This window comes from Bombina bombina, chromosome 8 (assembly GCF_027579735.1).
Source record: "Bombina bombina isolate aBomBom1 chromosome 8, aBomBom1.pri, whole genome shotgun sequence".
Taxonomy (NCBI): Eukaryota; Metazoa; Chordata; class Amphibia; order Anura; family Bombinatoridae; genus Bombina; species Bombina bombina.
In genome coordinates, this window is record NC_069506.1 from 276,026,374 (window position 1) to 276,054,227 (window position 27,854).

General features: G+C 43.2%; 2 protein-coding genes across 2 annotated transcripts; both read right to left on the bottom strand.

Moving 5' to 3' along the window:
• Positions 1-1,185: 1,185 nt before the first annotated feature.
• LOC128638197 (apolipoprotein A-IV-like) lies at positions 1,186-4,495 on the bottom strand. The gene is made up of 3 exons (XM_053690058.1): positions 4,365-4,495; positions 3,502-3,628; positions 1,186-2,672 (listed from the first exon to the last, which is right to left on the bottom strand). The coding sequence occupies exons 1-3, from the start codon at positions 4,405-4,407 to the stop codon at positions 1,748-1,750; spliced, it is 1,095 nt and encodes a 364-aa protein (XP_053546033.1). The 5' UTR covers positions 4,408-4,495; the 3' UTR covers positions 1,186-1,747.
• Positions 4,496-18,225: 13,730 nt separating this feature from the next.
• LOC128639167 (apolipoprotein A-IV) lies at positions 18,226-22,805 on the bottom strand. The gene is made up of 4 exons (XM_053691383.1): positions 22,777-22,805; positions 21,569-21,639; positions 20,724-20,850; positions 18,226-19,707 (listed from the first exon to the last, which is right to left on the bottom strand). The coding sequence occupies exons 2-4, from the start codon at positions 21,612-21,614 to the stop codon at positions 18,783-18,785; spliced, it is 1,098 nt and encodes a 365-aa protein (XP_053547358.1). The 5' UTR covers positions 21,615-21,639; positions 22,777-22,805; the 3' UTR covers positions 18,226-18,782.
• Between the last annotated feature and the right edge of the window lie 5,049 nt (positions 22,806-27,854).

Here is a 27,854-nt window from a genome sequence, read left to right on the forward strand (position 1 = left end):
ACCTTGTGATCTCACCTATCAGTTTATTACCTCCAGTCTGTCTCACCTTGTGATCTCACCTGTCAGTTTATTACCCCAGCCTGTATCACCTTGTGACCTCACCTGCCAGTTTATTACCCCAGCATGTCTCACCTTGTGATCTCATCTGTAAGTTCATTACCCTAGCCTGTTTCACAATGTGAGCTCACCTGCCAGTTTATTACCCCAGCCTGTCTCACCTTGCAAACTCACCTGTCAGTTTATTACCCCAGCCTGTCTCACCTTGTGATCTCACCTGTCAGTTTATTACCCTAGCCTGTTTCACCTTGTGATCTCACCTGTCATTTTATTACCCCAGCCTGTCTCACCTTGTAAACTTACCTGTCAGTTTATTACCCCAGCCTGTCTCTCCTTGTGATCTCACCTGTCAGTTTATTACCCCAACCTGTCTCCCCTTGTGATCTCACTTGTCAGTGTATTACACCAGCCTGTCTCTCCTTGTGATCTCACCTGTCAGTTTATTACCCCAGTCTGTCTCACCTTGTGATCTCACCTGTCAGTTTATTATCCCAGCCTGTCTCACCTTTTGATCTCACCTGTCAGTTTATTACCCCAGCCTGTCTAAAACTGTGATCTCACCTGTCACTTTATTACCCCAGCCTGCCTAAACTTGTGATCTCACCTGTCAGTTTATTACCCCAGTCTGTCTCACCTTGCTGATCTCACCTGTCAGTTTATTACCCCAGCCTGTCTCACCTTGTTGATCTCATCTGTCAGTGTATTACCCCAGCCCTTCTCACCTTGCTGATCTCACCTGTCAGTTTATTACCCCCAGCCTGTCTCACCTTGTGATCTCACCTGTCAGTTTACTACCCCCAGCCTGTCTCACCTCATGTCCTCACCTGTCAATGTATTACCCCAGCCTGTCTCACATTGTGACCGACCTCACTTGTCAGTGTATTACCCCAGCCTGTCTCACCTTGCTAATCTCACCTGCCTGCTGATACAAGAGGAGGAGATATTGGGATAGCTTATATGAAGCATTATGAAGAAGTGTGGATCAGATTAGGGTTATATGAGAAACAATGTTCTGCTGAGAATAAGAAACAATTGTATAAATATGTGTATTCACCAAATCTTCTTTTTGCATCAGTTTGAGAGAAAACAAGATAAGTATAACAACCCTTAAGTAAAGAGGGCACCAAGTGCATTGCTGAGTTGCATTTTTATTGAAGTGCATTTAAAGAGAAACCTTTCACATCCATATGGGCAAACAGCATAGTACCAAGAGCCAAAATAGCAGAAATAGTAATTACAGCAAAATAAATGTTTAGACTCTGCTTTTCTTCTCCATAACCAGATGATATGAACAGGCTACAGCTTATGACTTTAGCAGGGGATATGACATCACATGATGTTGACCAGTACTTCCTCATGGCTGTGTAACAAACCTCAGGAGTTGTGCTCTCTGTGCCACATTTACAAGCAGTTTTTTGTGTTGAGAGACACTGCAGCAGTTTGTTGCTAGAGTAATCATTACTAGATATTATGTTTCATCTCACTATTTCTTACAGTTGGCTATGATGTAGGGATTAATTCACATGCCAGAGTCATGTGAGATGGGATGTATAGTAAGTGACAAAAGTCAGGGTTATGTAGAATGAGATGGTGAGGCTACAGTAATTGACAGGTCAGGGTTATGTGAGATGTGATATGCACAAGGACTACAGGACTACAGTGAAATGACCCATTTGACTGTGATGACACATTAGGATGAGGGGACACCCTGATTGATGAAGGTGCTGATTTTGTCCTGCACTTCCTTCTCTAGGAACTCCAGCTGGTCCTGCACCCCCACAGTGTACTGTCCCAGCTTTTGTCTCATCTCCTCCAGCCTCTGCACCACGGCCTTGTTCAGGTTCTCTCCATAGGGCGCTACTGTGTTCTTGTAATCTGAGAGTGCTTGCTCCATGCGTTGGCTCAGATCAGTCAGGTAGGGCTCCAGAGTGTGCCTGGCATCCTTTATGTTACCTTGCAATTTCTCCCTCAGCTCCTCTGCATAGGGGCTCAGTTGGCTCCTCAGCTGCTCAGTGTTCTCGCTGATCTTGCTCTTCATGTCATTGACACTCTTCTTCATTTGAAAGGCCATGTTATCAATCTGCCTGCCAAGCTTCTCTTGCACATCCTCAGCATATGGGGTCAGACTGCGATGCATTTCCTGTACCTGCTGATCAATCTTTTCCTTGATCTCCTGGGTGTAGGGCTCCACGTTCTGCTCTAGGTATTTCACACTAGCCTCTATCCTGTCCTGAAGTTCCTGTGAATATGGTTTCAGTGATGTCTGCACATTGCCAGCGCTTTCACGGATTTTAGTTTTTAGATCCTTTGTGACATCTTTTAGGTGCTGACCAACTTTCTGAGTTTTCTTCTCTAGCTGACTACGAAGTTCTTCAGCATAGGGAGTCAATTTGAGTTGCATCTCCTCCACGTTCCTGCTCAACTGCTTGTGCACCTCATCTGCATATGGTGAAAGCTTCAACCTCAGTTCCTCCAGCTCCTGGCGGATCTCCTCTCGCAATTTCTCAGAGTCCTGTGTCAACTTACTGTGAAGTTGCTGGGTAAAGGGGAGGATCTGCTGCTTTAGATCGCCGGCATAGAGGTTTACAGATTGCAAGTTCTCCTGAATCAGTGCACTATGTACAAAATAAAGCAGTAAATACTCATATATCAAGTGAGACATTGTGAGAAATGTTACAAATCAATGAGACAGAGGTAGACAAGTTACACATGACTGAGCTATAGAGAGACAAGGTACACATGACTGAGCTATAGAGAGACAAGTTACACATGACTGAGCTATAGAGACAAGGTACACATGACTGAGCTATAGAGAGACAAGGTACACATGACTGAGATATAGAGAGACAAGGTACACATGACTGAGATATAGAGAGACAAGGTACACATGACTGAGATATAGAAAGACAAGGTACACATGACTGAGATATAGAGAAACAAGGTACACATGATGGAGATATAGAGAGACAAGTTACACATGACTGAGATATAGAGAGACAAGGTACACATGACTGAGATATAGAGAGACAAGGTACACATGACTGAGATATAGAGAGACAAGGTATACATGACTGAGATATAGAGAGACAAGTTGCATGTCCCTGAGACATAGACAAGTTGCACATCACTGAGACTTAGACAAGTTGCACATCACTGAGACTTAGAGAAGCCACACATCACAGAAAAAAAAGGTTTTAACTATCAGGCCCAAAGAAAGATAAGTTATACATCACTGGGAGATAGAGAGACAAGTTACACATCACTCAGACATGCAGAGGAACATTACATTTCACCGGGTGATACATCAGTCACACCTCAAAGAGAAAGCTAAGTTAATAACACCTCATTAGAGCTAGAGAGATGAGTTACACTGACAGTTACATATTAATATGATAAGTAATAACTCACTACATGCCCAATATGCTCTCTCTTCTTTGTACTCACTTGAGTTTATTACTGATATCAGACTGCTGGATCTGTTCCACTGTATCCTTGGCATTACTGGTCAGTTGTGTAAAGTAATTCCAGAAAGCAGTTGCCACCTGGTCAGCACTGACATCAGCCTGAGAGCCTGATAAAAGAAGATTCATTGTTACCTTAAGACACCCAGACCATTTGTCTGCTATAAGAAGGAGCACAACATATTGACAACATTGTCACAGTAAATAATACTACTAAATCTTTGGTGGTCATTTATGTCCTTCTTTCTATTTTGCCCTGACTATACTCCACTGATTTATTACTACAAATAATGAAATATCACAGCTGTGAAATCTCAGATGTTACAATATTCTATAGGCTCTATATCAATGCATAAATAATGTGTTCAATTCAAGAGAACTATACAACCTATTGAGAAGCAACAATGTTAAGCTTGCTCTGTCACACAGTATCACCAACTCTAAAGCTAAACCAAACATTCACCTAGACCTAAGCGTAATCCAAACCCTAACCAAACCTCAAATCCAATCTATAAAGTGAATCCAAACCTAAACTCAAATCCTAACTCCAGCCTTAAACCTATAGTATCTGTAGCCATGGTCCTCAGCATAGAACTCTATCCCTTACCCATACCCTATTTCTAGACCTAATTCTACGCCTATACTGAACCCTATTTAACCCTAGAAATAGCCTTAAGCCAAACCCTAAATCCACTTCAAATATATAGTAAGACCTATATAAGCTCCCTAAATATTACATTTATAGTTCTCTTGACATTGTTTAATCATGGTGAGGCCTCCTCCGATAACCAATTTCTCTACTACCATTGCCTTAACCCTCACACTGCTGGTGTTTATCTTACTCACCTGTGATGGCGCAGACAAACAATGCAAGAGCTATGATCTTCATGGTGATTCTCTAGAACTGTCAGTCTCTGTATAGAAGAAAAGTGACTTCATGACATGTCATTGAGTAACAACCTCCTACTGCCCTCTTGGATGTTGCTCATACAGTATAGGTGCGTTAATAAATCAGGGTTATCTAGCTTAAATGGCCATAATACATAAATGTTGAAATACTTGATAGAGATGCAGCATACCTGTAAAAAGCTGACTAGAAAATATCACCTGAACATCTCTATGTAAAAAAGAAAGATATTTTACCTCAAAAATTCCTCAGTAGCCACATCCCATTGTAAAGGACTTCTAAGCAGCAAATCAATATGTCTGTCCCGGGACAGCTAAGGGAGTGAGCTTATGTGCGCACTCATTTTATTTCCCTTTTCAGTTTAAGGAAGTGTACTATGAAATCTAATGAGAGTTAAGTGAAATCTCATGAGATCACAGTAAAAGAGTTCATGACCTCAGCACTGCTGATGCTGATTGGCTGCTGTTCATTTCTTCATTTTTTTTTTAGCCGCAGCTGAGCAACAGCTGAAGTATAACATTTTACACAGAACTTACTCTGCTGAGCTGAGGAAATTGTGAGGTAAAATATCTTCCTTTTTTACATAGAGATGCTCAGGTGATATTTTCCTGTCAGATTTTTATAGTTATACTGCATCAGTTTCAACTGATTTAGCATATGAGTATTATGTCCCTTTAAGCTCTGGGGCCTCAATGAGGCACTAAAGTGTGATCATCTAAATTTACCATGTAATCATCTAACTGTACATGTGATCATCTAACTGCACCATGTGATCATCTAATTGTACTATACGATTATCTAAATTTACCATGTAATAATATAAATGTACCATGTGATCATCTAAATATTCCATGTGATTATGTAAATGTACCATGTGACATTATTAATGTACCATGTTATCATCTAAATGTACCATGTGATAATATAAATGTACCATGTGATCATCTAAATATTCCATGTGATCATGTAAATTTACCATGTGATAATATTAATGTACCATGTTATCATCTAAATGCACCATGAGATCATCTAAATGTACTATGTGATCATCTAACTGTAGCATGTGATCACGTAAATGTATATGTGATCATCTAAATGTACCATGTGGTCATCTAAATGTATAAAGTAATAATCTAAATGTACCATGTGACCACCTTAATGTACCATGTGATCATCTAAATGTACCATGTAATCATCTAGATGTACAAAGTAATAATATTAATGTACCATCAGAACACCTAAATGTACCATGTGATCATCTAAATGTACAAAGTAATATAAATGTACCATGTGATCACTTAAATTTACGAAGTAATAACCTAAATGTACCATGTGATCACCTAAATGTACCATATGATCACTTAAATGTACAAAGTAATAATCTAAATGTACCATGTGATCACCTAAATGTACCAACAGTGCAGTGAGAAAGTATCCTTACACCCTGTAGCATTCTCATAAGGTTCTTGCTGACATTTGTTGTAGCCAGAAGTCATTAGACTGCACTGTGACTGTCATCCTAGCATAATCCATGTTTGTCACTGTTGCTTTGTGCTGCATCTTACCTGAGTCCTGTGCCGTCTGACTGTGACAATCACACTGCAGTGTGATACTATTTATAGCAGCTTTGGGGAGACTCCTGGACTTAAGCTAACTTTACAACGTGGACCTTGTGATGTGTCATGTTTTGCAGATTATGACTTCAGCGAGACTGTGTCAATTAGTCACATTTTTGAATTAGTCAACAGCTGATTGTAGCAAATCTAAGCAAGTTCTGAATTAGTCAACAGCTGATTGTAGCAAATCTAAGCAAGTTCTTTCATTTGGCTCCCAGTTCTACAGGTCACAAGAGTCACAAAGCCAAACAGAACCAATGAAAACTGTATATGTGTCACTACCCAGAGACCCTCATCATATACTCCAATAGCTATTAGCTCCCTCCTGTCTATGTTAGTGTCACCCTTTATGGGAAATACAGACCCCATAGCCTATAGTTTCCTCTTGTCAGTGTTACTTTTTCACCATGCCAAGGAGAGACAGACCCCATGTCCCATAGCTGTTTGTGTCTTATTGCTCCTACCTGTATGTGTCACTGTGTCACCTGTAGCGAAGGGGAAGACCTAGTTTCTTACTCCTTCTTGCTGTCCGTGTTACTGTGTAAATAGAGTTGGTGTATCCATCATAGTTATAGTTTTCATTGAACTGTCCACAGTTTCCACTGGCAACAACAAAAATGCTTCCAAAGCCTCTACGTCCAGCAATAACGCTATGTTCTAAAGCAGCCTGTTGGGAAAATGTAATATCTGTCATTGTGAACTCATGTCCAATAACTTCCCCCTATCTGTGTCACTGTGTCACCTGCAGGGAAGGGAGGGACCCCATGTCCCATAGCTCCCTCCTGTCTGTGTCACCCTTTAGGGAGAGACAGACAGACCCCATGCCCAATAGCTCCCTCATGTCTATGTTACCTGCAAGGAGAGACCGACCCCATGTCCAATAACTTTCTCCTGACTGTGTCACCTGCAGGGTACAGACAGGAAAAGCATTAAAGGGACCTCGGAGCTCCGGTTAACTGTTTCGCAAAACAAAAAAGTGTCACAAACCACATCAAAAATACATTACAAAGTACAGTTACACTCTTGATAACACCATCTACTAAAATGATTTAAAAAGTTATAAGGGCTCAAAGATATGAGGTCCCAGGTGTTAGGAAAAAAAGCAGGCAAAAGGCTTTAACATATACATGTCTAAAGATGTATGTGTGTTTATATATATATATATATATATATATATTAATATATATTAAGTTTGACATATGATGTCCTAGTTTCAAAAAAAGGTATTCTGGTTAGGGAGAATGAATGTAGTAACGTGAACTTGCAACCAGACGTTTTATAGTTTTTTTCAGATGTTACTCATGCTTTTTCCTAGATTTTCAGTCCAAAACATTGAAGTAGATTCATATGATCCCACCTAACAAGATCAGTCCAGACCCGAAATACTGTCTTTATCCCCAGGCTGTCTTACGTTGCTGGTCTCACCTACCTGCTGATTACCCCCAGCCTGTCTCACCTTGCTAGTCTCACCTGTTTGCTGATTACCCCCAGTCTGTCTCACCTTGCTGGTCTCACCTACCTGCTGATTACCCCCAGCTTGTCTCACCTTGCTGGTCTTACCTGCCTGCTGATTACCCCCAGTCTGCCTCACCTTGCTCGTCTCACCTACCTGCTGATTACCCCCAGCCTGTCTCACCTTGCTGGTCTCACTTGCCTGCTGATTACCCCCAGCCTGTCTCACCTTGCTAGTCTCACCTGTTTGCTGATTACCCCCAGTCTGTCTCACCTTGCTGGTCTCACCTGCCTGCTGATTACCCCCAGCTTGTCTCACCTTGCTGGTCTTACCTGCCTGCTGATTACCCCCAGTCTGCCTTACCTTGTTGGTCTCACCTGCCTGCTGATTATCCCCAGCCTGTCTCACTTGCTGGTCTCACTTGCGTGCTGATTACCCCCAGCCTGTCTCACCTTGCTGGTCTAACCTACCTGCTGATTACTCCCAGCCTGTCTCACCTGACTGCTGATTACCCCCAGCCTGTCTCACCTTGCTGGTCTAACCTACCTACTGATTACCTCCACCCTGTGTCATCTTGCTGGTCTGACTTGCCTGCAGATTACCCCCAGCCTGTCGCACCTTGCTAGTCTAACCTTCCTGCTGATTATGCCAGTCTGTCTCACCTTGCAAGTCCCACCTACCTGCTGATTACCCCCAGCCTGTCTCACCTTCCTGTTTTCACCTGCCTGCTGATTACCCCAGCCTGTCTCACTTGCCTGCTAATTACTTCCAGCCTGTCTCACCTTGCTGGTCTCACGTGCCTGCTGATTACCTACTGCCTGTCTCACCTTGCTGGTCTCACCTACCTGCTGATTACTCCCAGCCTGTCTCACCTTGCTGGTCTTACCTACCTGCTGATTACTCCCAGCCTGTCTCACCTGTCTGCTGATTACCCCCAGCCTGTCTCACCTTGCTGATCTAACCTACCTACTGATTACCTCCACCCTGTGTCATCTTGCTGGTCTTACTTGCCTGCAGATTACCCCCAGCCTGTCGCACCTTGCTAGTCTAACCTGCCTGCTGATTATGCCAGTCTGTCTCACCTTGCAAGTCCCACCTACCTGCTGATTACCCCCAGCCTGTCTCACCTTCCTGTTTTCACCTGCCTGCTGATTACCCCCAGCCTGTCTCACCTGCCTGCTGATTACCTCCAGCCTGTCTCACCTTGCTGGTCTCACCTGTCTGCTGATTACCCCCAGCCTGTCTCACCTTCCTGTTTTCACCTGCCTGCTGATTACCCCCAGCCTGTCTCACCTGCCTACTGATTACCCCCAGCCTGTCTCACCTGCTTGCTGATTACCTCCAGCCTGTCTCACCTTGTGATCTCACCTGTCAGTTTATTACCCCAGCCTGTCTCTCCTTGTGATCTCCCCAGTCAATTTCTTACCCCAGCCTTTCTCACCTTGTGATCTCACCTGTCAGTTTATTACCCCAGCCTGTCTCACCTTGTGATCTCACTTTTCAGTTTACTACCACAGCCTTTCTCACCTGTCAGTTTATTACCCCAGTTTGTCTCACCTTATGATATCACTTGTCAGTTTATTACCCCCAGCCTGTCTCACCTTGTGGTCTCACTCATGCTTTTTCCTAGATTTTCTTTCCAAAACATTGAAGACTGACACATTTCTACTGAGGAGAACTTTTCTGAAGTAGATTTGTCTGATCCCACCTAACAAGATCAGTCCAGACCCGAAATACCCTCTTTATCCCCAGGCTCCCTTACCTTGCTGGTCTCACCTGCCTGCTGATTACCCCCAGTCTACCTCACCTTGCTGGTCTCACCTGCCTGCTGATTATCCCCAGCCTGTCTCACTTGCTGGTCTCACTTGCCTGCTGATTACCCGCAGCCTGTCTCACCTTGCTGATCTCACCTACCTGCTGATTACTCCCAGCTTGTCTCACCTTGCTGGTCTTACCTGCCTGCTGATTACCCCCAGTCTACCTCACCTTGCTGGTCTCACCTGCCTGCTGATTATCCCCAGCCTGTCTCACTTGCTGGTCTCACTTGCCTGCTGATTACCCCCAGCCTGTCTCACCTTGCTGATCTCACCTACCTGCTGATTACTCCCAGCCTGTCTCACCTTGCTGGTATCACCTACTTGCTGATTACTCCCAGCCTGTCTCAGCTTGCTGGTCTCACCAGTCTGCTGATTACCCCCAGCCTGTCTCACCTTGCTGGTCTAACCTACCTACTGATTACCTCCAACTTCTGTCACCTGCTGGTCTCACTTGCCTGCAGATTACTCCCAGCCTGTCTCACCTTGCTGGTATCACCTACTTGCTGATTACTCCCAGCCTGTCTCAGCTTGCTGGTCTCACCTGCCTGCTGATTACCCCAACCTGTCTCACCTTGCTAGTCTCTACCTACCTGCTGATTACCCCCAGCCTGTCTCACCTTCCTGTTTTCACCTGCCTGCTGATTACCCCCAGTCTGTCTCACCTGCATGCTGATTACCTCCAGCCTGTCTCACCTTGCTGGTCTCACCTGTCTGCTGATTATCTACTGTCTGTCTCAGCTTGCTGGTCTCACGTGCCTGCTGATTACCCCCAGCCTGTCTCATCTGCCTGCTGATTACCTCCAGCATGTCTCATCTTGTGATCTCACCTGTCAGTTTATTACCCCCAGTCTGTCTCACCTTGTGATCTCACTTTTCAGTTTACTACCACAGCCTTTCTCACCTGTCAGTTTATTACCCCCAGCCTCTCTCACCTTGTGATCTCACTTGTAAGTTTATTACCCCCAGCCTGTCTCACCTTGTGATCTCACTTGTCAGTGTATTCCCCCAGCCTGTCTCACTTTGTGATCTCACTTGTCAGTTGATTATCCCAGCCTGTCTCACTTTGTGATCTCACTTGTTAGTTTATTACCCCAGCCTGTTTCACCTTGTGATCTCACCTGTCAGATTATTACCCCAGCCTGTCTCTCCTTGTGATACTGATTACCTCCACTCTGTGTCACCTTGCTGGTCTCACCTGCCTGCTGATTACCCCCAGCCTGTCGCACCTTGCTAGTCTCACCTGCCTGCTGATTACCCCCAGCCTGTCTCACCTTGCTGGTCTCACCCGCCTGCTGATTACCCCCAGCCTGTCTCAATTTGCTGAAATGCAATATACTCTGGTTGCGCGCATCACATTTTTACCTTCATCTTGTAATACCAGCGCTACCCCAAACATGCAAAAATTATCCTCTTGCAATGTTAATGCTCAAGCAGGAGCATTAATTACTGCTGTACTTTTAATAATAAATGTATTAACCCCTAAACCGCCGCACTCCCGCCTCGCAAACACTAGTTACATTTTATTAAACCCTAATCTGCCCCCCCAACGTCTCCGACACCTACCTACAATTATTAACCCCTAATCTTCTGACCCCAACGTCGCTACTACTATAATAAATTTATTAACCCCTAAACTTAAGTCTAACCTTAACCCCCCTAATTTAAATATAATTTAAATTAAACTAAATTAATTTAACATAATTAACTAAATTAATCCTATTTAAAACTAAATTCTTACCTGTAAAATAAACTCTAAGATAGCTACAATATAACTAATAGTTACATTGTAGCTATCTTAGGGTTTATTTTTATTTTACAGGCAACTTTGTATTTATTATAACTAGGTACAATAGTTATTAAATAGTTATTAACTATTTAATAACTACCTAGCTAAAATAAGTACAAAATAACCTGTAAAATAAATCCTAACCTAAGTTACAATTACACCTAACACTACACTATCATTAAACTAATTACCTAAACTACCTACAATTAAATTAAATAAACTAAATTACGAGAGAAAAAAACACTAAATTACAGAAATTAAAAAAAGAATTACAAGAATTTTAAACTAATTACACCTAATCTAATCCCCCTAATAAAATAAAAAAGCCCCCCAAAATAATAAAATTTCCCTACCCTATACTAAATTACAAATAGCCCTTAAAAGGGCCTTTTGCGGGGCATTGCTCCAAAGTAATCAGCTCTTTTGCTTGTAAAAAATAAATACAATACCCCCCCAACATTACATCCCACCACCCACAAACCCCTACTCTAAAACCCACCCAATCCCCCCTTAAAAAACCTAACATTAACCCCCTGAAGATCACCCTACCTTGAGCCGTCTTCACCCAGCCGGGCACAAGTGGTCCTCCATACGGCAGAAGTCTTCATCCGATCGGGGCAGAAGAGGTCCTCCAGATGGCAAAAGGCTTCATCCATGCGGCATCTTCTATCTTCATCCTTCCGAAGAAGCGGAGTGGAGCGGGTCCATCTTCAATCCAGCCGACGCGGAGCATCCTCTTCAAACGAAGTCCTAACGAAGAATGAAGTTTCCTTTAAATGACGTCATCCAAGATGGCGTCCCTTGAATTCCAGTTGGCTGATAGAATCCTATCAGCCAATCAGAATTAAGGTAGGAAAAATCCAGTTGGCTGATGCTATCAGCCAATAGGATTGACCTTGCATTCTATTGGCTGATTGGAACAGCCAATAGAATGTGAGGTCAATCCTATTGGCTGATTGGATCAGCCAATCGGATTGCACTTCAATCCGATTGGCTGATTACATCAGCCAATAGGATTTTTCCTACCTTAATTCCGATTGGCTGATAGGATTCTATCAGCCAATCGGAATTCAAGGGACGCCATCTTGGATGATGTCATTTAAAGGAACCTTCATTCTTCGTTAGGACTTCGTTTGAATAGGATACTCCGCGTCGGCTGGATTGAAGATGGACCCGCTCCGGAAGGATGAAGATAGAAGATGCTGCATGGATAAAGCCTTCTGCCGTCTGGAGGCCCTGTTCTGCCCCGATCGGATGAAGACTTCTGCAGTATGGAGGACCACTTGTGCCTGACTGGGTGAAGACGGCTCAAGGTAGGGTGATCTTCAGGGGGTTAGTGTTAGGTTTTTTTAAGGGAGGATTGAGTGGGTTTTAGAGTAGGGGTGTGTGGGTGGTGGGTTGTATGTTGGGGGGTATTGTATTTTTTTTTTACAGGTAAAAGAGCTGATTACTTTGGGGCAATGCCCCGCAAAAGGCCATTTTAATTGATATTTGTAATTTAGTATAGGGTAGGGAAATTTTATTATTTTGGGGGGCTTTTAGCGTTAGCCCTGCACAACCTTACCGACAAAACTCGTGATCTAGCTGTTAGTTTTTCCAGATGTTACTCATGCTTTTTACCTAGATTTTCTGTCCAAAACATTGAAGTCTGACAAATTTCTACTGAGGAGAACTTTTCTGAAGTAGATTCGTCTGATCCCACCTAACAAGATCAGTCCAGACACAAAATACCCTCTTTATCCCCAGGCTGTGTTACCTTGCTTGACTTACCTGCCTGCTGATTACCCCCAGCCTGTCTCACCTTGCTGGTCTCACCTGCCTGCTGATTACCCCCAGCCTGTCTCACCTTGCTGGTCTCACTTGCCTGCTGTTTACCCCAGCCTGTCTCACCTTGCTGATCTCACCTACCTGCTGATTACTCCCAGCCTGTCTCACCTTGCTGGTCTCACCTACCTGCTGATTACTCCCAGCCTGTCTCACCTTGCTGGTCTAACCTACCTACTGATTACCTCCACCCTGTGTCACCTTGCTGGTCTCACTTGCCTGCAGATTACCCCCAGCCTGTCACACCTTGCTAGTCTAATCTGCCTGCTGATTACCCCAGCCTGTCTCACCTTGCTAGTCTCACCTACCTGCTGATTACCCCCAGCCTGTCTCACCTTCCTGTTCTTATCTGCCTGCTGATTACCCCCATCCTGCCTCACCTGCCTGCTGATTACTTCCAGCCTGTCTCACCTTGCTGGTCTCACCTGCCTGCTGATTAACCCCAGCCTGTCTCACCTGCCTGCTGATTACCTCCAGCCTGTCTCACCTTGTGATCTCACCTGTCAGTTGATTACCCCAGCCTGTCTCACCTTGTGATCTCACTTGTCAGATTATTACCCCAGCCTGTCTCTCCTTGGGATACTGATTACTGATTACCTCCACTCTGTGTCACCTTGCTTGTCTCATCTGCCTGCTGATTACCCCCAGCCTGTCGCACCTTGCTAGTCTAACCTGCCTGCTGATTACCCCTAGCGTGTCTCACCTTGCTGGTCTCACCTGCCTGCTGATTACCCCCAGCTTGTCGCACCTTGCTAGTTTAACCTGCCTGCTGATTACCCCTAGCGTGTCTCACCTTGCTGGTCTCACCTGCCTGCTGATTACCCCCAGCCTGTCTCACCTTGCTGGAATGCAATATCCTCTGGTTGCGTGCATCTGGTTTTTACCTTCATCTTGTAATACCAGCAATACCCCAAACATGCAAAAATTATCCTCTTGCAATTTTAATGATCAACAGGAGCGGTAATTACTGCTGTACTTTTAATTTAGCCCCAATTGGACTTTACGTCGGAAAGAGAAACACAATACAACGCTTTTAAAACTGTCACAGTTACAATTTGCTACATTTAATATAAACCCCTATCCTTCTATTAATGGCTGCAGAAAAGGTGTTCAACAGGCTTCATTGCACCTTTCTTAGATTAAGTTTGACATATCCTGGTTAGAGAGAATGAATGTAGTAACATGACCCTGCAACCAGACCTTTTATAGTTTTTCCAGATGTTACTCATGCTTTTTCCTAGATTTTATTTCCAAAACATTGAAGTCTGACAAATTTCTACTGAGGAGAACGTTTCACCTAACAAGATAAGTCCAGACCCCAAATACCCTCTTTATCCCCAGGCTGTCTTACGTTGCTGGTCTCACCTGCCTGCTGATTATCCCCAGCCTGTCTCACCTTGCTGGTCTCACCTGCCTGCTGATTACCCCCAGCCTGTCTCACCTTGCTGGTCTCACCTGCCTGCTGATTATCCCCAGCCTGTCTCACCTTGCTGGTCTCACCTACCTGCTGATTACCCCCAGCCTGTTTCACCTTGCTGGTCTCACCTACCTGCTGATTACTCCCAGCCTGTCTCACTTTGCTGGCCTCACCTACCTGCTGATTACCCCCAGCCTGTCTCACCTTGTGATCTCACCTGATAGTTTATTACCCCCGCCTGTCTCACCTTGTGATCTCACTTGTCAGTTTACTACCACAGCCTTTCTCACCTGTCAGTTTATTACCCCAGTCTGTCTCACCTTGTGATCTCACTTGTCAGTTTATTACCCCCAGCCTGTCTCACCTTGTGATCTCACTTGTCAGTTTATTACCCCCAGCCTGTCTCACCTTGTGATCACACTTTTCAGTTAATTACCACAGCCTGTCTCACCTTGTGATCTCACCTGTCAGTTTATTACCCAAGCCTGTCTCTCCTTGTGATCTCCCCAGTCAATTTCTTACCCCAGCCTGTCTCACCTTGTGATCTCACCTGTCAGTTTATTACCCCAGCCTGTCTCACCTTGTGATCTCACTTTTCAGTTTACTACCACAGCCTTTCTCACCTGTCAGTTTATTACCCCAGTTTGTCTCACCTTATGATATCACTTGTCAGTTTATTACCCCCAGCCTGTCTCACCTTGTGGTCTCACTCATGCTTTTTCCTAGATTTTCTTTCCAAAACATTGAAGACTGACACATTTCTACTGAGGAGAACTTTTCTGAAGTAGATTTGTCTGATCCCACCTAACAAGATCAGTCCAGACCCGAAATACCCTCTTTATCCCCAGGCTCCCTTACCTTGCTGGTCTCACCTGCCTGCTGATTACCCCCAGTCTACCTCACCTTGCTGGTCTCACCTGCCTGCTGATTATCCCCAGCCTGTCTCACTTGCTGGTCTCACTTGCCTGCTGATTACCCCCAGCCTGTCTCACCTTGCTGATCTCACCTACCTGCTGATTACTCCCAGCTTGTCTCACCTTGCTGGTCTTACCTGCCTGCTGATTACCCCCAGTCTACCTCACCTTGCTGGTCTCACCTGCCTGCTGATTATCCCCAGCCTGTCTCACTTGCTGGTCTCACTTGCCTGCTGATTACCCCCAGCCTGTCTCACCTTGCTGATCTCACCTACCTGCTGATTACTCCCAGCCTGTCTCACCTTGCTGGTATCACCTACTTGCTGATTACTCCCAGCCTGTCTCAGCTTGCTGGTCTCACCAGTCTGCTGATTACCCCCAGCCTGTCTCACCTTGCTGGTCTAACCTACCTACTGATTACCTCCAACTTCTGTCACCTGCTGGTCTCACTTGCCTGCAGATTACTCCCAGCCTGTCTCACCTTGCTGGTCTCACCTGCCTGCTGATTACCCCCAGTCTACCTCACCTTGCTGGTCTCACCTGCCTGCTGATTATCCCCAGCCTGTCTCACTTGCTGGTCTCACTTGCCTGCTGATTACCCCCAGCCTGTCTCACCTTGCTGATCTCACCTACCTGCTGATTACTCCCAGCTTGTCTCACCTTGCTGGTCTTACCTGCCTGCTGATTACCCCCAGCCTGTCTCACCTTGCTGGTCTCACCTGCCTGCTGATTATCCCCAGCCTGTCTCACCTTGCTGGTCTCACCTGCCTGCTGATTACCCCCAGCCTGTCTCACCTTGCTGGTCTCACCTGCCTGCTGATTATCCCCAGCCTGTCTCACCTTGCTGGTCTCACCTACCTGCTGATTACCCCCAGCCTGTTTCACCTTGCTGGTCTCACCTACCTGCTGATTACTCCCAGCCTGTCTCACTTTGCTGGCCTCACCTACCTGCTGATTACCCCCAGCCTGCCTCACCTTGTGATCTCACCTGTTAGTTTATTACCCCCGCCTGTCTCACCTTGTGATCTCACTTGTCAGTTTACTACCACAGCCTTTCTCACCTGTCAGTTTATTACCCCAGTCTGTCTCACCTTGTGATCTCACTTGTCAGTTTATTACCCCCAGCCTGTCTCACCTTGTGATCTCACTTGTCAGTTTATTACCCCCAGCCTGTCTCACCTTGTGATCACACTTTTCAGTTAATTACCACAGTCTGTCTCACCTTGTGATCTCACTTGTCAGTTTATTACCCCCAGCCTGTCTCACCTTGTGATCTCACTTGTCAGTTTATTACCCCCAGCCTGTCTCACCTTGTGATCACACTTGTCAGTTTATTACCCCCAGCCTGTCTCACCTTGTGATCTCACTTGTCAGTTTATTACCCCCAGCCTGTCTCACCTTGTGATCTCACTTGTCAGTTTATTACCCCCAGCCTGTCTCACCTTGTGATCTCACTTGTCAGTTTATTACCCCAGCCTGTCTCACCTTGTGATCTCACTTGTCAGTTTATTACCCCCAGCCTGTCTCACCTTGTGATCTCACTTGTCAGTTTATTACCCCAGCCCGTCTCACCTTGTGATCTCACCTATCAGTTTATTACCTCCAGTCTGTCTCACCTTGTGATCTCACCTGTCAGTTTATTACCCCAGCCTGTATCACCTTGTGACCTCACCTGTCAGTTTATTACCCCAGCCTGTCTCACCTTGTGATCTCACCTGTAAGTTTATTACCCCAGCCTGTTTCACATTGTGATCTCACCTGCCAGTTTATTACCCCAGCCTGTCCCACCTTGTAAACTCACCTGTCAGTTTATTACCCCAGCCTGTCTCTCCTTGTGATCTCACCTGTCAGTTTATTACCCTAGCCTGTTTCACCTTGTGATCTCACCTGTCAGTGTATTACCCCAGCCTGTCTCACCTTGTAAACTCACCTGTCAGTTTATTACCCCAGCCTGTCTCACCTTGTGACCTCACCTGTCAGTTTATTACCCCAGCCTGTCTCACCTTGTGAACTCACCTGTCAGTTTATTACCCCAGCCTGTTTCACCTTGTGATCTCACCTGTTATTTTATTACGCCAGCCTGTCTCACCTTGTAAACTCACCTGTCAGTTTATTGCCCCAGCCTGTCTCTCCTTGTGATCTCACCTGTCAGTTTATTACCCCAGCCTGTCTCACCTTGTGATCTCACTTGTCAGTTTATTACCCCAGCCTGTCTCTCCTTGTGATCTCACCTGTCAGTTTATTACCCCAGTCTGTCTCACCTTGTGATCTCACCTGTCAGTTTATTACCCCAGCCTGTCTCACCTTGTGATCTCACCTGTCAGTTTATTACCCCAGCCTGTCTCACCTTGTGATCTCACCTGTCAGTTTATTACCACAGCCTGACTAAAATTGTGATCTCACCTGTCAGTTTATTACCCCAGCCTGCCTAAACTTGTGATCTCACCTGTCAGTTTATTACCCCAGTCTGTCGCGCCTTGCTGATCTCACCTGTCAGTTTATTACCCCAGCCTGTCTCACCTTGTTGATCTCACCTGTCAGTGTATTACCCCAGCCTTTCTCACCTTGCTGATCTCACCTGTCAGTTTATTACCCCCAGCCTGTCTCACCTTGTGATCTCACCTGTCAGTTTATTACCCCCCAGTCTGTCTCACCTCGTGACCTCCCCTGTCAGTGTATTACCCCAGCCTGTCTCACATTGTGACCGACCTCACTTGTCAGTGTATTACCCCAGCCTGTCTCACCTTGCTAATCTCACCTGCCTGCTGATACAAGAGGAGGAGATATTGGGATAGCTTATATGAAGCATTATGAAGAAGTGTGGATCAGATTAGGGTTATATGAGAAACAATGTTCTGCTGAGAATAAGAAACAATTGTATAAATATGTGTATTCACTAAATCTTCTTTTTGCATCAGTTTGAGAGAAAACAAGATAAGAATAACAACCGTTTAGTAAAGAGGACACCAAGTGCATTGCTGAGTTGCATTTTATTGAAGTGCATTTAAAGAGAAACCTTTCACATCCATATGACAAACACCATAGTACCAAGAGCCAAAATAGCAGAAATAGTAATTACAGCAAAATAAATGTTTATGCTTTTCATCTCCATAACCAACCAGATGATATGAACAGGCTACAGCTTATGACTTTAGCAGGGGATATGACATCACATGATGTTGACCAGTACTTCCTCATGGCTGTGTAACAAACCTCAGGAGTTGTGCTCTCTGTGCCACATTTACAAGCAGTTTTTTGTGTTGAGAGACACTGCAGCAGTTTGTTGCTAGAGCAATCATTACTAGATATTATGTTTCATCTCACTATTTCTTACCGTTGGCTATGATGTAGGGATTAATTCACATGTCAGGGTCATGTGAGATGGGATGTATAGTAAGTGACAAAAGTCAGGGTTAAATAGAATGAGATGGTGAGGCTACAGTAAGTGACAGGCCAGGGTTGTGTGAAATGTGATATGCACAAGGACTACAGGACTACAATGGAATGACCCATTTGACTGTGATGACACATTAGGATGAGGGGACACCCTGATTGATGAAGGTGCTGATTTTGTCCTGCACTTCCTTCTCTAGGAACTCCAGCTGGTCCTGCACTCCCACAGTGTACTGTCCCAGCTTTTGTCTCATCTCCTCCAGCCTCTGCACTACGGCCTTGTTCAGGTTCTCTCCATAGGGCGCTACTGTTTTCTTGTAATCTGAGAGTGCTTGCTCCATGCGTTGGCTCAGATCAGTCAGGTAGGGCTCCAGAGTGTGCCTGGCATCCTTTATGTTACCTTGCAATTTCTCCCTCAGCTCCTCTGCATAGGGGCTCAGTTGGCTCCTCAGCTGCTCAGTGTTCTCGCTGATCTTGCTCTTCATGTCATTGACACTCTTCTTCATTTGAAAGGCCATGTTATCAATCTGCCTGCCAAGCTTCTCTTGCACATCCTCAGCATAGGGGGTCAGACTGCGATGCATTTCCTGTACCTGCTGATCAATCTTTTCCTTGATCTCCTGGGTGTAGGGCTCCACGTTCTGCTCTAGGTATTTCACACTAGCCTCTATCCTGTCCTGAAGTTCCTGTGAATATGGTTTCAGTGATGTCTGCACATTGCCAGCGCTTTCACGGATTTTAGTGTTTAGATCCGTTGTGACATCTTTTAGTTGCTGACCCACTTTCTGAGTGTTCTTCTCTAGCTGACTACGAAGTTCTTCAGCATAGGGAGTCAATTTGAGTTGCATCTCCTCCACGTTCCTTCTCAACTGCTTGTGCACCTCATCTGCATATGGTGAAAGCTTCAACCTCAGTTCCTCCAGCTCCTGGCGGATCTCCTCTCGCAATTTCTCAGAGTCCTGTGTCAACTTACTGTGAAGTTGCTGGGTAAAGGGGAGGATCTGTTGCTGTAGATCGCCGGCATAGAGGTTTACAGATTGCAAGTTCTCCTGAATCAGTGCACTATGTACAAAATAAAGCAGTTAATACTCATATATCAAGTGAGACATTGTGAGAAATGTTACAAATCAATGAGACAGAGGTAGACAAGTTACACATGACTGAGCTATAGAGAGACAAGGTACACATGACTGAGCTATAGAGAGACAAGGTACACATGACTGAGATATAGAGAGACAAGGTACACATGACTGAGATATAGAGAGACAAGGTACACATGACTGAGATATAGAGAGACAAGTTACACATGACTGAGATATAGAGAGACACGTTGCATGTCCCTGAGACATAGACAAGTTGCACATCACTGAGACTTAGACAAGTTGCACATCACTGAGACTTAGAGAAGCCACACATCACTGAAAAGCAAGGTTTTAACTATCAGGCCCAAAGAAAGATAAGTTATACATCACTGGGAGTTAGAGAGACAAGTTACACATCACTCAGACATGCAGAGGAACATTACATTTCACTGGGTGATACATCAGTCACACCTCACAGAGAAAGCTAAGTTAATAACACCTCACTCGAGCTAGAGAGATGAGTTACACTGACAGTTACATATTAATATGATAAGTAAAAACTCATTACATGCCCAATATGCTCCCTACATATGTATAGCTTAGAGGAGAGAAGGGAAAGAGGTGATATAATAGCAACTTTCAAGTACATTAAAGGGTTTAGTAAAACTGAGGCTGTGGGTATTTTACATAAAATGGAAAATTCAAGAACAAGGGGTCATGAGCTCAAGCTAAAGGGTAGTAGATTCAGGAGTAATTTGAGGAAGCACTTCTATACAGAAAGAGTGATTGATTTATGGAATAAACTTCCTCAAGAGGTAGTAGCAACAAACACTGTGGGGGACTTTAAAAATGCATGGGACAAGCATAAGGCTATCCTACGCTACAAACTAGATACGTTTATACTGTTAGGTAAGGTCGGGCAGACTTGCTGGGCCTATGGCTCTTATCTACCATCAATATCTATGTTTCTATGTTTCTATGTTTCTTTGTACTCACTTGAGTTTATTACTGATATCAGACTGCTGGATCTGTTCCACTGTATCCTTGGCATTACTGGTCAGTTGTGTAAAGTAATTCCAGAAAGCAGTTGCCACCTGGTCAGCACTGACATCAGCTTGAGAGCCTGATAAAAGAAGATTCATTGTTACCTTAAGACACCCAGACCATTTGTCTGCTATAAGAAGGAGCACAACATATTGACAACATTGTCACAGTAAATAATACTACTGAATTGGTGGTCATTTATGTCCTTCTTTTCATTTTGCCCTGACTATACTCCACTGATTTATTACTACAAATAATGAAATATCACAGCTGTGAAATCTCAGATGTTACAATATTCTATAGGCTCTATATCAATGCATAAATAATGTGTTCAATTCAGGAGAACTATACAACCTATTGAGAAGCAACCATTTTAAGCTTGCTCTGTCACACAGTATCACCAAACTCTAAAGCTAAACCAAACATTCACCTAGACCTAAGCGTAATCCAAACCCTAACCAAACCTCAAATCCAATCTATAAAGTGAATCCAAACCTAAACTCAAATCCTAACTCCAGCCTTAAACCTATAGTATCTGTATAGAACTCTATCCCTTACTCATACCCTATTTCTAGACCTAATTCTACGCCTATACTGAACCCTATTTAACCCTAGAAATAGCCTTAAGCCAAACCCTAAATCCACTTCAAATATATAGTAAGACCTATATAAGCTCCCTAAATATTACATTTATAGTTCTCTTGACATTGTTTAATCATGGTGAGGCCTCCCCCGATAACCAATTTCTCTACTACCATTGCCTTAACCCTCACACTGCTGGTGTTTATCTTACTCACCTGTGATGGCGCAGACAAACAATGCAAGAGCTATGATCTTCATCATGGTGATTCTCTAGAACTGTCAGTCTCTGTATGGAAGAAAAGTGACTTCATGACATGTCATTGAGTAACAACCTCCTACTGCCCTCTTGGATGTTTCTCATACAGTATAGGTGCGTTAATAAATCAGGGTTATCTAGCTTAAGCTCTGGGGCCTCAATGAGGCACTATAGTATGATCATCTAAATTTACCATGTAATCTTCTAACTGTACCATACAGTCCAGAATGCAGCAGCACCGTATATATAAAAAGATTTTTTCAAGCCACAAAATATTTTTATTTATACGGTGCTGCTGCATTCTGGACTGTTTGCTATATTTGCTTGGGTTTTGGTATAAACCCTAGCAGCTTGCACGGATTTACTCCACTGAGTGCTAAACAACTATTGTGGTTTGGATCTAACTGTACCATGTGATCATCTAACTGTACCATGTGATCATCTAATTGTACCATACGATCATCTAAATTTACCATGTGATAATATAAATGTACCATTTGATCATCTAAATATTCCATGTGATTATGTAAATGTACCATGTGACAATATTAATGTACCACGTTATCATCTAAATGTACCACGTGTTAATATAAATCTACCATGTGATCATCTAAATATTCCATGTGATTATGTAAATATACCATTTGATAATATTAATGTACCATGTTATCATCTAAATGCACCATGAGATCATCTAACTGTAGCATGTGATAATGTAAATATATATGTGATAATCTAAATGTACCATGTGATCATCTAATTGTACAAAGTAATAATCTAAATGTACCATGTGACCACCTTAATGTACCATGTGATCATCTAAATTTACCATGTGATCATCTAAATGTACAAAGTAATATAAATCTACCATGTGATCACCTAAATGTACGAAGTAATAACCTAAATGTACCATGTGATCACCTAAATGTACCATATGATCACCTAAATGTACAAAGTAATTATCTAAATGCACAATGTGATCACCTACATGTACCATGTGATACCCTAAATATACCGACAGTGCAGTGAGAAAGTGTCCTTACAGCTTTTAGCAGTCTCATAAGGTTCTTGCTGACATTTGTTGTAGCCAGAAGTCATTAGATTGCACTGTGACTGTCATCCTAACATAATCCCTGTTTGTCACTGTTGCTTTGTGCTGCATCTTACCTGAGTCCTGTGCCGTCTGACTGTGACAATCACACTGCAGTGTGACACTATTTATAGCAGCTTTGGGGAGACTCCTGGACTTTAGCTTACTTTACAACGTGGACCTTGTGATGTGTCATGTTTTGCAGATTATGACCTCAGCGAGACTGTGTCAATTAATCACATTCTTGAATTAGTCAACAGCTGATTGTAGCAAATCTAAGCAAGTTCTTTCATTTGGCTCCCAGTTCTACAGGTCACAAGAGTCACAACGCCAAACAGAACCAATGAAAACGGTATATGTGTCACTACCCAGAGACCCTCATCATATACTCCAATAGCTATTAGCTCCCTCCTGTCTATGTTAGTGTCACCCTTTATGGGAAGGACAGACCCCATAGCCTATAGCTTCCTCTTGTCAGTGTTACTTTGTCACCATGCCAGGGAGAGACAGACCCCATGTCCCATAGCTGTTCGTGTCACTGTGCTATCATACCATGGAAGGACAGACTCCATGTCTTATTTTTCCCTCCTGTCTGTGTCACTCTGCAGGGGAGGGATAGATCCCATGTCCCATAGCTCCCTCCTGTCTGTGTCACCTGCAGGGGAGGGACAGACCTCATGTCTTATAGCTCCCTCCTCTCTGTGTCACTGTGTCGCCTGCAGGGGAGGGACAGACCCTATTTCTTATTGCTCGTTCCTGTCTGTGTCACTGTGTCACCTACAGTGGAGGGGCAGACCCCATGTCCCATAGCTCCCTCCTCACTGTGTCACCTCCAGGGGATGGACAGACCCCGTTACCTGCAGTGATGGGACAGACCCAAAGTCTTATTGCTCCCCCCTCTGTGTGTCACTATGTCACCTGCAGGGAAGGGGATGACCCAATTTCTTAATCCTTCTTCCTGTCCGTGTTACTGTGTAAATAGAGTTGGTGTATCCATCATAGTTATAGTTGTCATTGAACTGTCCACAGTTTCCACTGGCAACAACAAAATGCTTCCAAAGCCTCTACGTCCAGCAATAACGCTATGTTCTAAAGCAGCCTGTTGGGAAAATGTAATATCTGTCATTGTGAACTCATGTCCAATAACTTCCCCCTGTCTGTGTCACTGTGTCACCTGCAGGGAAGGGAGAGACCCCATGTCCCATAGCTCCCTCCTGTCTGTGTCACCCTTTAGGGAGAGACAGACAGACCCCATGCCCAATAGCTCCCTCCTGTCTGTGTCACCTGCAGGGAGAGACCGACCCCATGTCCAATAACTTTCTCCTGACTGTGTCACCTGCAGGGTACAGACAGGGAAAGCATTATAGGGACCTTGGAGCTCCAGTTAACTGTTTCGCAAAACAAAAAAGTGTCACAAACCAAATTAAAAATACATTACAAAGTACAGTTACACTCATAATAACACCATCTACTAAAATTATTTAAAAAATTGTAAGGGCGGGGAGCGGAGCCAGCTACTGAGGAAAATGGTCGCATCTCTGTGGAGCTCCTGGCTCTAGAGATAATATATGGGGCTTATCTGCTTCATCATTCAAGTCAATATCGCTCAGAGACAGATCTCACTCTTATAAGCTTTTGTTGTTGTGTGCCCGGTATCGTTGGAGCTCTAATCACTGCGATATATCAAAGGGACGTTGCAATCTGTGTGGAGATATGACTAAATAAGGAATCCAAGATGGCGCTGATCTCATGGGGCAAAGAAGTTAAGGCCCTGATTGATGCTCATTTCTCCAACTTGTCGCAGGCACTTGAAGTAGCAACAAAACAGGATGTCAGTACTTACGATAGCCTTGCATCGTGTGTTCAGGAGTTCGGTGGTGTCGGAGAAGCTCCTATCTTGGAGGAAAAGATTTCATGTCCGCTAGCCCTGCAGTCATTTCTGGGAGCTCTATGGTAATCCACTCCACGATCCAGATCACTTACCTGCAGTTGTGTTCCGGACATCAGAGGAGTGGAAAGTCCCATTTGGTCAGAGCTGCTGATACGGATATGGATATAGCCTGTCACATACAAATCTTTCTTACCCAGGGAGGCTGGGCCGTGCAAGGATGGAGCGCAGATCGGTGGTTGCTGGCTCATTGTACATTATGGACCCCACGGTGGGACCCTGGAGGCCTCTCGTTCTTCATTTTTACAGCGCAACTGGCACTGGTTAAAGCAGCAGGGTTGGACATTAGAGCTGGGGTAGGTTAGGCCTCTTGGATGCAGAGAAGATGCAGCGTTGCGCCATTTGAACTGTTCTGTTCTGGACTTTAGCTGGATAGCCAAACCTTCACTACAGTGTAGCTTATCGCTCATATCTCCCTGGTCACTTGTTTTATTAATATGTTGCATGTTTTCAAATGTATATGAATATTGTTTTATATGGGACTGTCCTGCAGTTTGTGTCAGTTTATAGGGTTAAAGTTAATGCAGCTAACACATTTTAAGTTTTGCAGGTTTAAGCAGTGCAATTTCGTTTACCTTATACTCCCTATAGTCTCATTGCCTTTTCCTTAGTATAGTTGAACACTATATAAATGTTTATCTTGTTAGTAAAATATAGGTATATGTATAGAAACCAGTTACTTAGGCTCCTATTAAATATGCTTCATACTAAATATTTTACTGCAAGGTGTGTTGAAAAATACTTCAAGATATTTATATAAAGTACACCATTATGTTCAACTATACAACTTACTCTCTATGAGTGGACTAAGTGTGCACAAAAGCTGTCTATTTTTCACAGTTGTATCTTAAAGGGCCACTAAACCCAAAATCTTTCTTTCATGATTCAGATAGAGAATAGAAATATAAACAACATTACAATTTACTTCCATTATTTATTTTGCTTCATTTTTTAAATATCCTTAGTTGAAAAAAAAGCAATGAACATGGTGGGCCAATCACACAAGGCTTCTATGTGCAACAACCAATCAGCAGCTAGTGAGCATATCTAGATATGCTTTTCATCAAAGAATATCAAGAGAATAAAACAAATTAGATAATATAAGTAAATTAAAAATATGTTTAAAATTGCATTCTCTTTCTAAATCATAAAAGAAAAAATGTGGGTGGCATGTCCCTTTAAGTTTAAATATGTAGCTCATATTCGTGTTTAGGATATTCTGCTTATATCCCTCAATATATTTTGATAGACTTATACCCCTTAAGTTTGTTAAATAGGGTAGGTCTCATCTAATAGCAACAACTATCTTGTGAAACTAGTGAATCACTAGACTTAGACCACCTTTACAGCACAATGGGCGATATATTCACCGTCCACGTAGCTAAGGGAGGGTAAGCAGACAATTACCAGACTTTACCCACTTACAAAGTTTAGTTTGTTTTAGGTCAAATGTCTTGTATTGTGTCTAACATGCTAAACTACAGACCGTGGTTTATTTATCCTGTGTTATGTAATATCTGGCTCAATCTCTAAGCATTCTGTGTAATGGCAGTGTTATCTATCACATTTTGTCTATTGATGTCCAAGCTTGCTAAAAAAGATATTGATTGCTAGTGCTTCTCTTAGGGGACGCCTCCACAGTTTCACATAAAATGTGTTTTACTATATTTTTCATAACCCAGTTGACCACTAAGCAATTCTTTGAATGTGCTTGCCTGTTTTACATAACTATTACTTTTCTTACAGAAGGCATGTCTTATCTCTATATTCCATACACATAAGTTTGATTATGGTCATTGTTTGCATTGTACATGTCAGCCTAAATTTTATGTTAGAGGGTCTCTAGAGGTCTCTACAATATATACTAGTTGGACGTATCACAATCCACGTTATAAGTTTGGATTTAATCTTGGCCCTTAGGGTAGTTGCTTACGTACTATCCCACATTCATTCATGTAGCCTTAACAAAGGACCGTTAAAATAGACATACTAGAGACATAGAACAATATATCATTAGGACCTATCTAACTTATAATTTAATTGATTTACCTGCCGATGGGCATATGGCCCGTGCCCAGGTGCAGGATTTAATTATACAACATTGTCTTCTACAAGCTAACACCGAAGGTCCAATTATTTAATATTCAATAATGTCCACTTTATTTGGTCTCATTGGAATGTACCAGTTGTGGCAATTTATGCCTCTTTATAGCTCGACCTAAATGTTTTATATCACTTAAAGCTGGGCATGAGAGTACGTGAAAATATAATGTTTACAATCCTTAAGGCCTTTTGTCCCCATAGTTATTTTACATATAATTTCCCTGTCAGTTGATAAAACCAGCTCACTCTTATCCTCCCATGGTTAACCAACATGTTCATGTGACTATATATACGATGATACTGCCCAGTGTTACTAAAGCTTATCTACTTAGTATTTGCTGCCTCCTACATTTATTTAAGTAACTCCTCCCTGACCCACAATGAGCCTTTTGGTTCCTAGGCTACATATCTTTCATATAATAATTCACTTTACCACCTCCCCCCCCCCCCCCTTACTATATAGTATTCTGTTTTTTTATGATTAGACCAGATACTTATTTCGCGGTTCCCTTGTGAATAACCGCATTTATCAGTAATATGTTTCATATGGAAACACTCAATCATATAAATAACTATGCTCTCTATCTTTAACATTGTCATTCTCGCAGCAATATAGAGCTATACCAACCATTTTATTGAAAGAAAAGAGAGCAAACAAACACTTTTTGATGATATATCATATCTGTTTTTGACTTTATTTGATGTTTAGTTATATAACTGTTAGACGCTTTTGTGTTTGTGCAATTGAGTATGTCATTTTATATGATATGATTTTTATCTTGTTAGGGCAACAGATGTGATGTTTCAAGTTTGTGTGTTTAGTCAACACAAATATCAGAATATAATTTTATTTATCTAACAGTTATGATAATATAATAGCTGTAGCAAGACAGGTGATATCATTGTTCTTTCCTCATCATTTCAGATATTGTGTGTCTTGCATGCCTTAAATATGTTTCATTCATATTTTTAGACTATTTTCTAACAGGAAAAAATGAGAAAATATGAGGTTAAGTGTGTATTTTTTTTGGTAGGCCTAGATTCCTTTGCGAAGCTCTAGGCATGATTTTGCATTCTCATCGATATGTATGTTGTGATTCCCTT

Bases quoted from the DNA above. Each gene is read 5' to 3' on its own strand.
- LOC128638197 (XM_053690058.1), bottom strand. From the start codon at position 4,407: ATGAAGATCATAGCTCTTGCATTGTTTGTCTGCGCCATCACAG. The intron at 3,629-4,364 runs GTGAGTAAGATA...TTCTTTTATCAG, and splicing joins GTTTGTCTGCGCCATCACAG to GCTCTCAGGCTGATGTCAGT. The intron at 2,673-3,501 runs GTGAGTACAAAG...TTTTGTACATAG, and splicing joins GATATCAGTAATAAACTCAA to TGCACTGATTCAGGAGAACT.
- LOC128639167 (XM_053691383.1), bottom strand. From the start codon at position 21,614: ATGATGAAGATCATAGCTCTTGCATTGTTTGTCTGCGCCATCACAG. The intron at 20,851-21,568 runs GTGAGTAAGATA...TTCTTTTATCAG, and splicing joins GTTTGTCTGCGCCATCACAG to GCTCTCAAGCTGATGTCAGT. The intron at 19,708-20,723 runs GTGAGTACAAAG...TTTTGTACATAG, and splicing joins GATATCAGTAATAAACTCAA to TGCACTGATTCAGGAGAACT.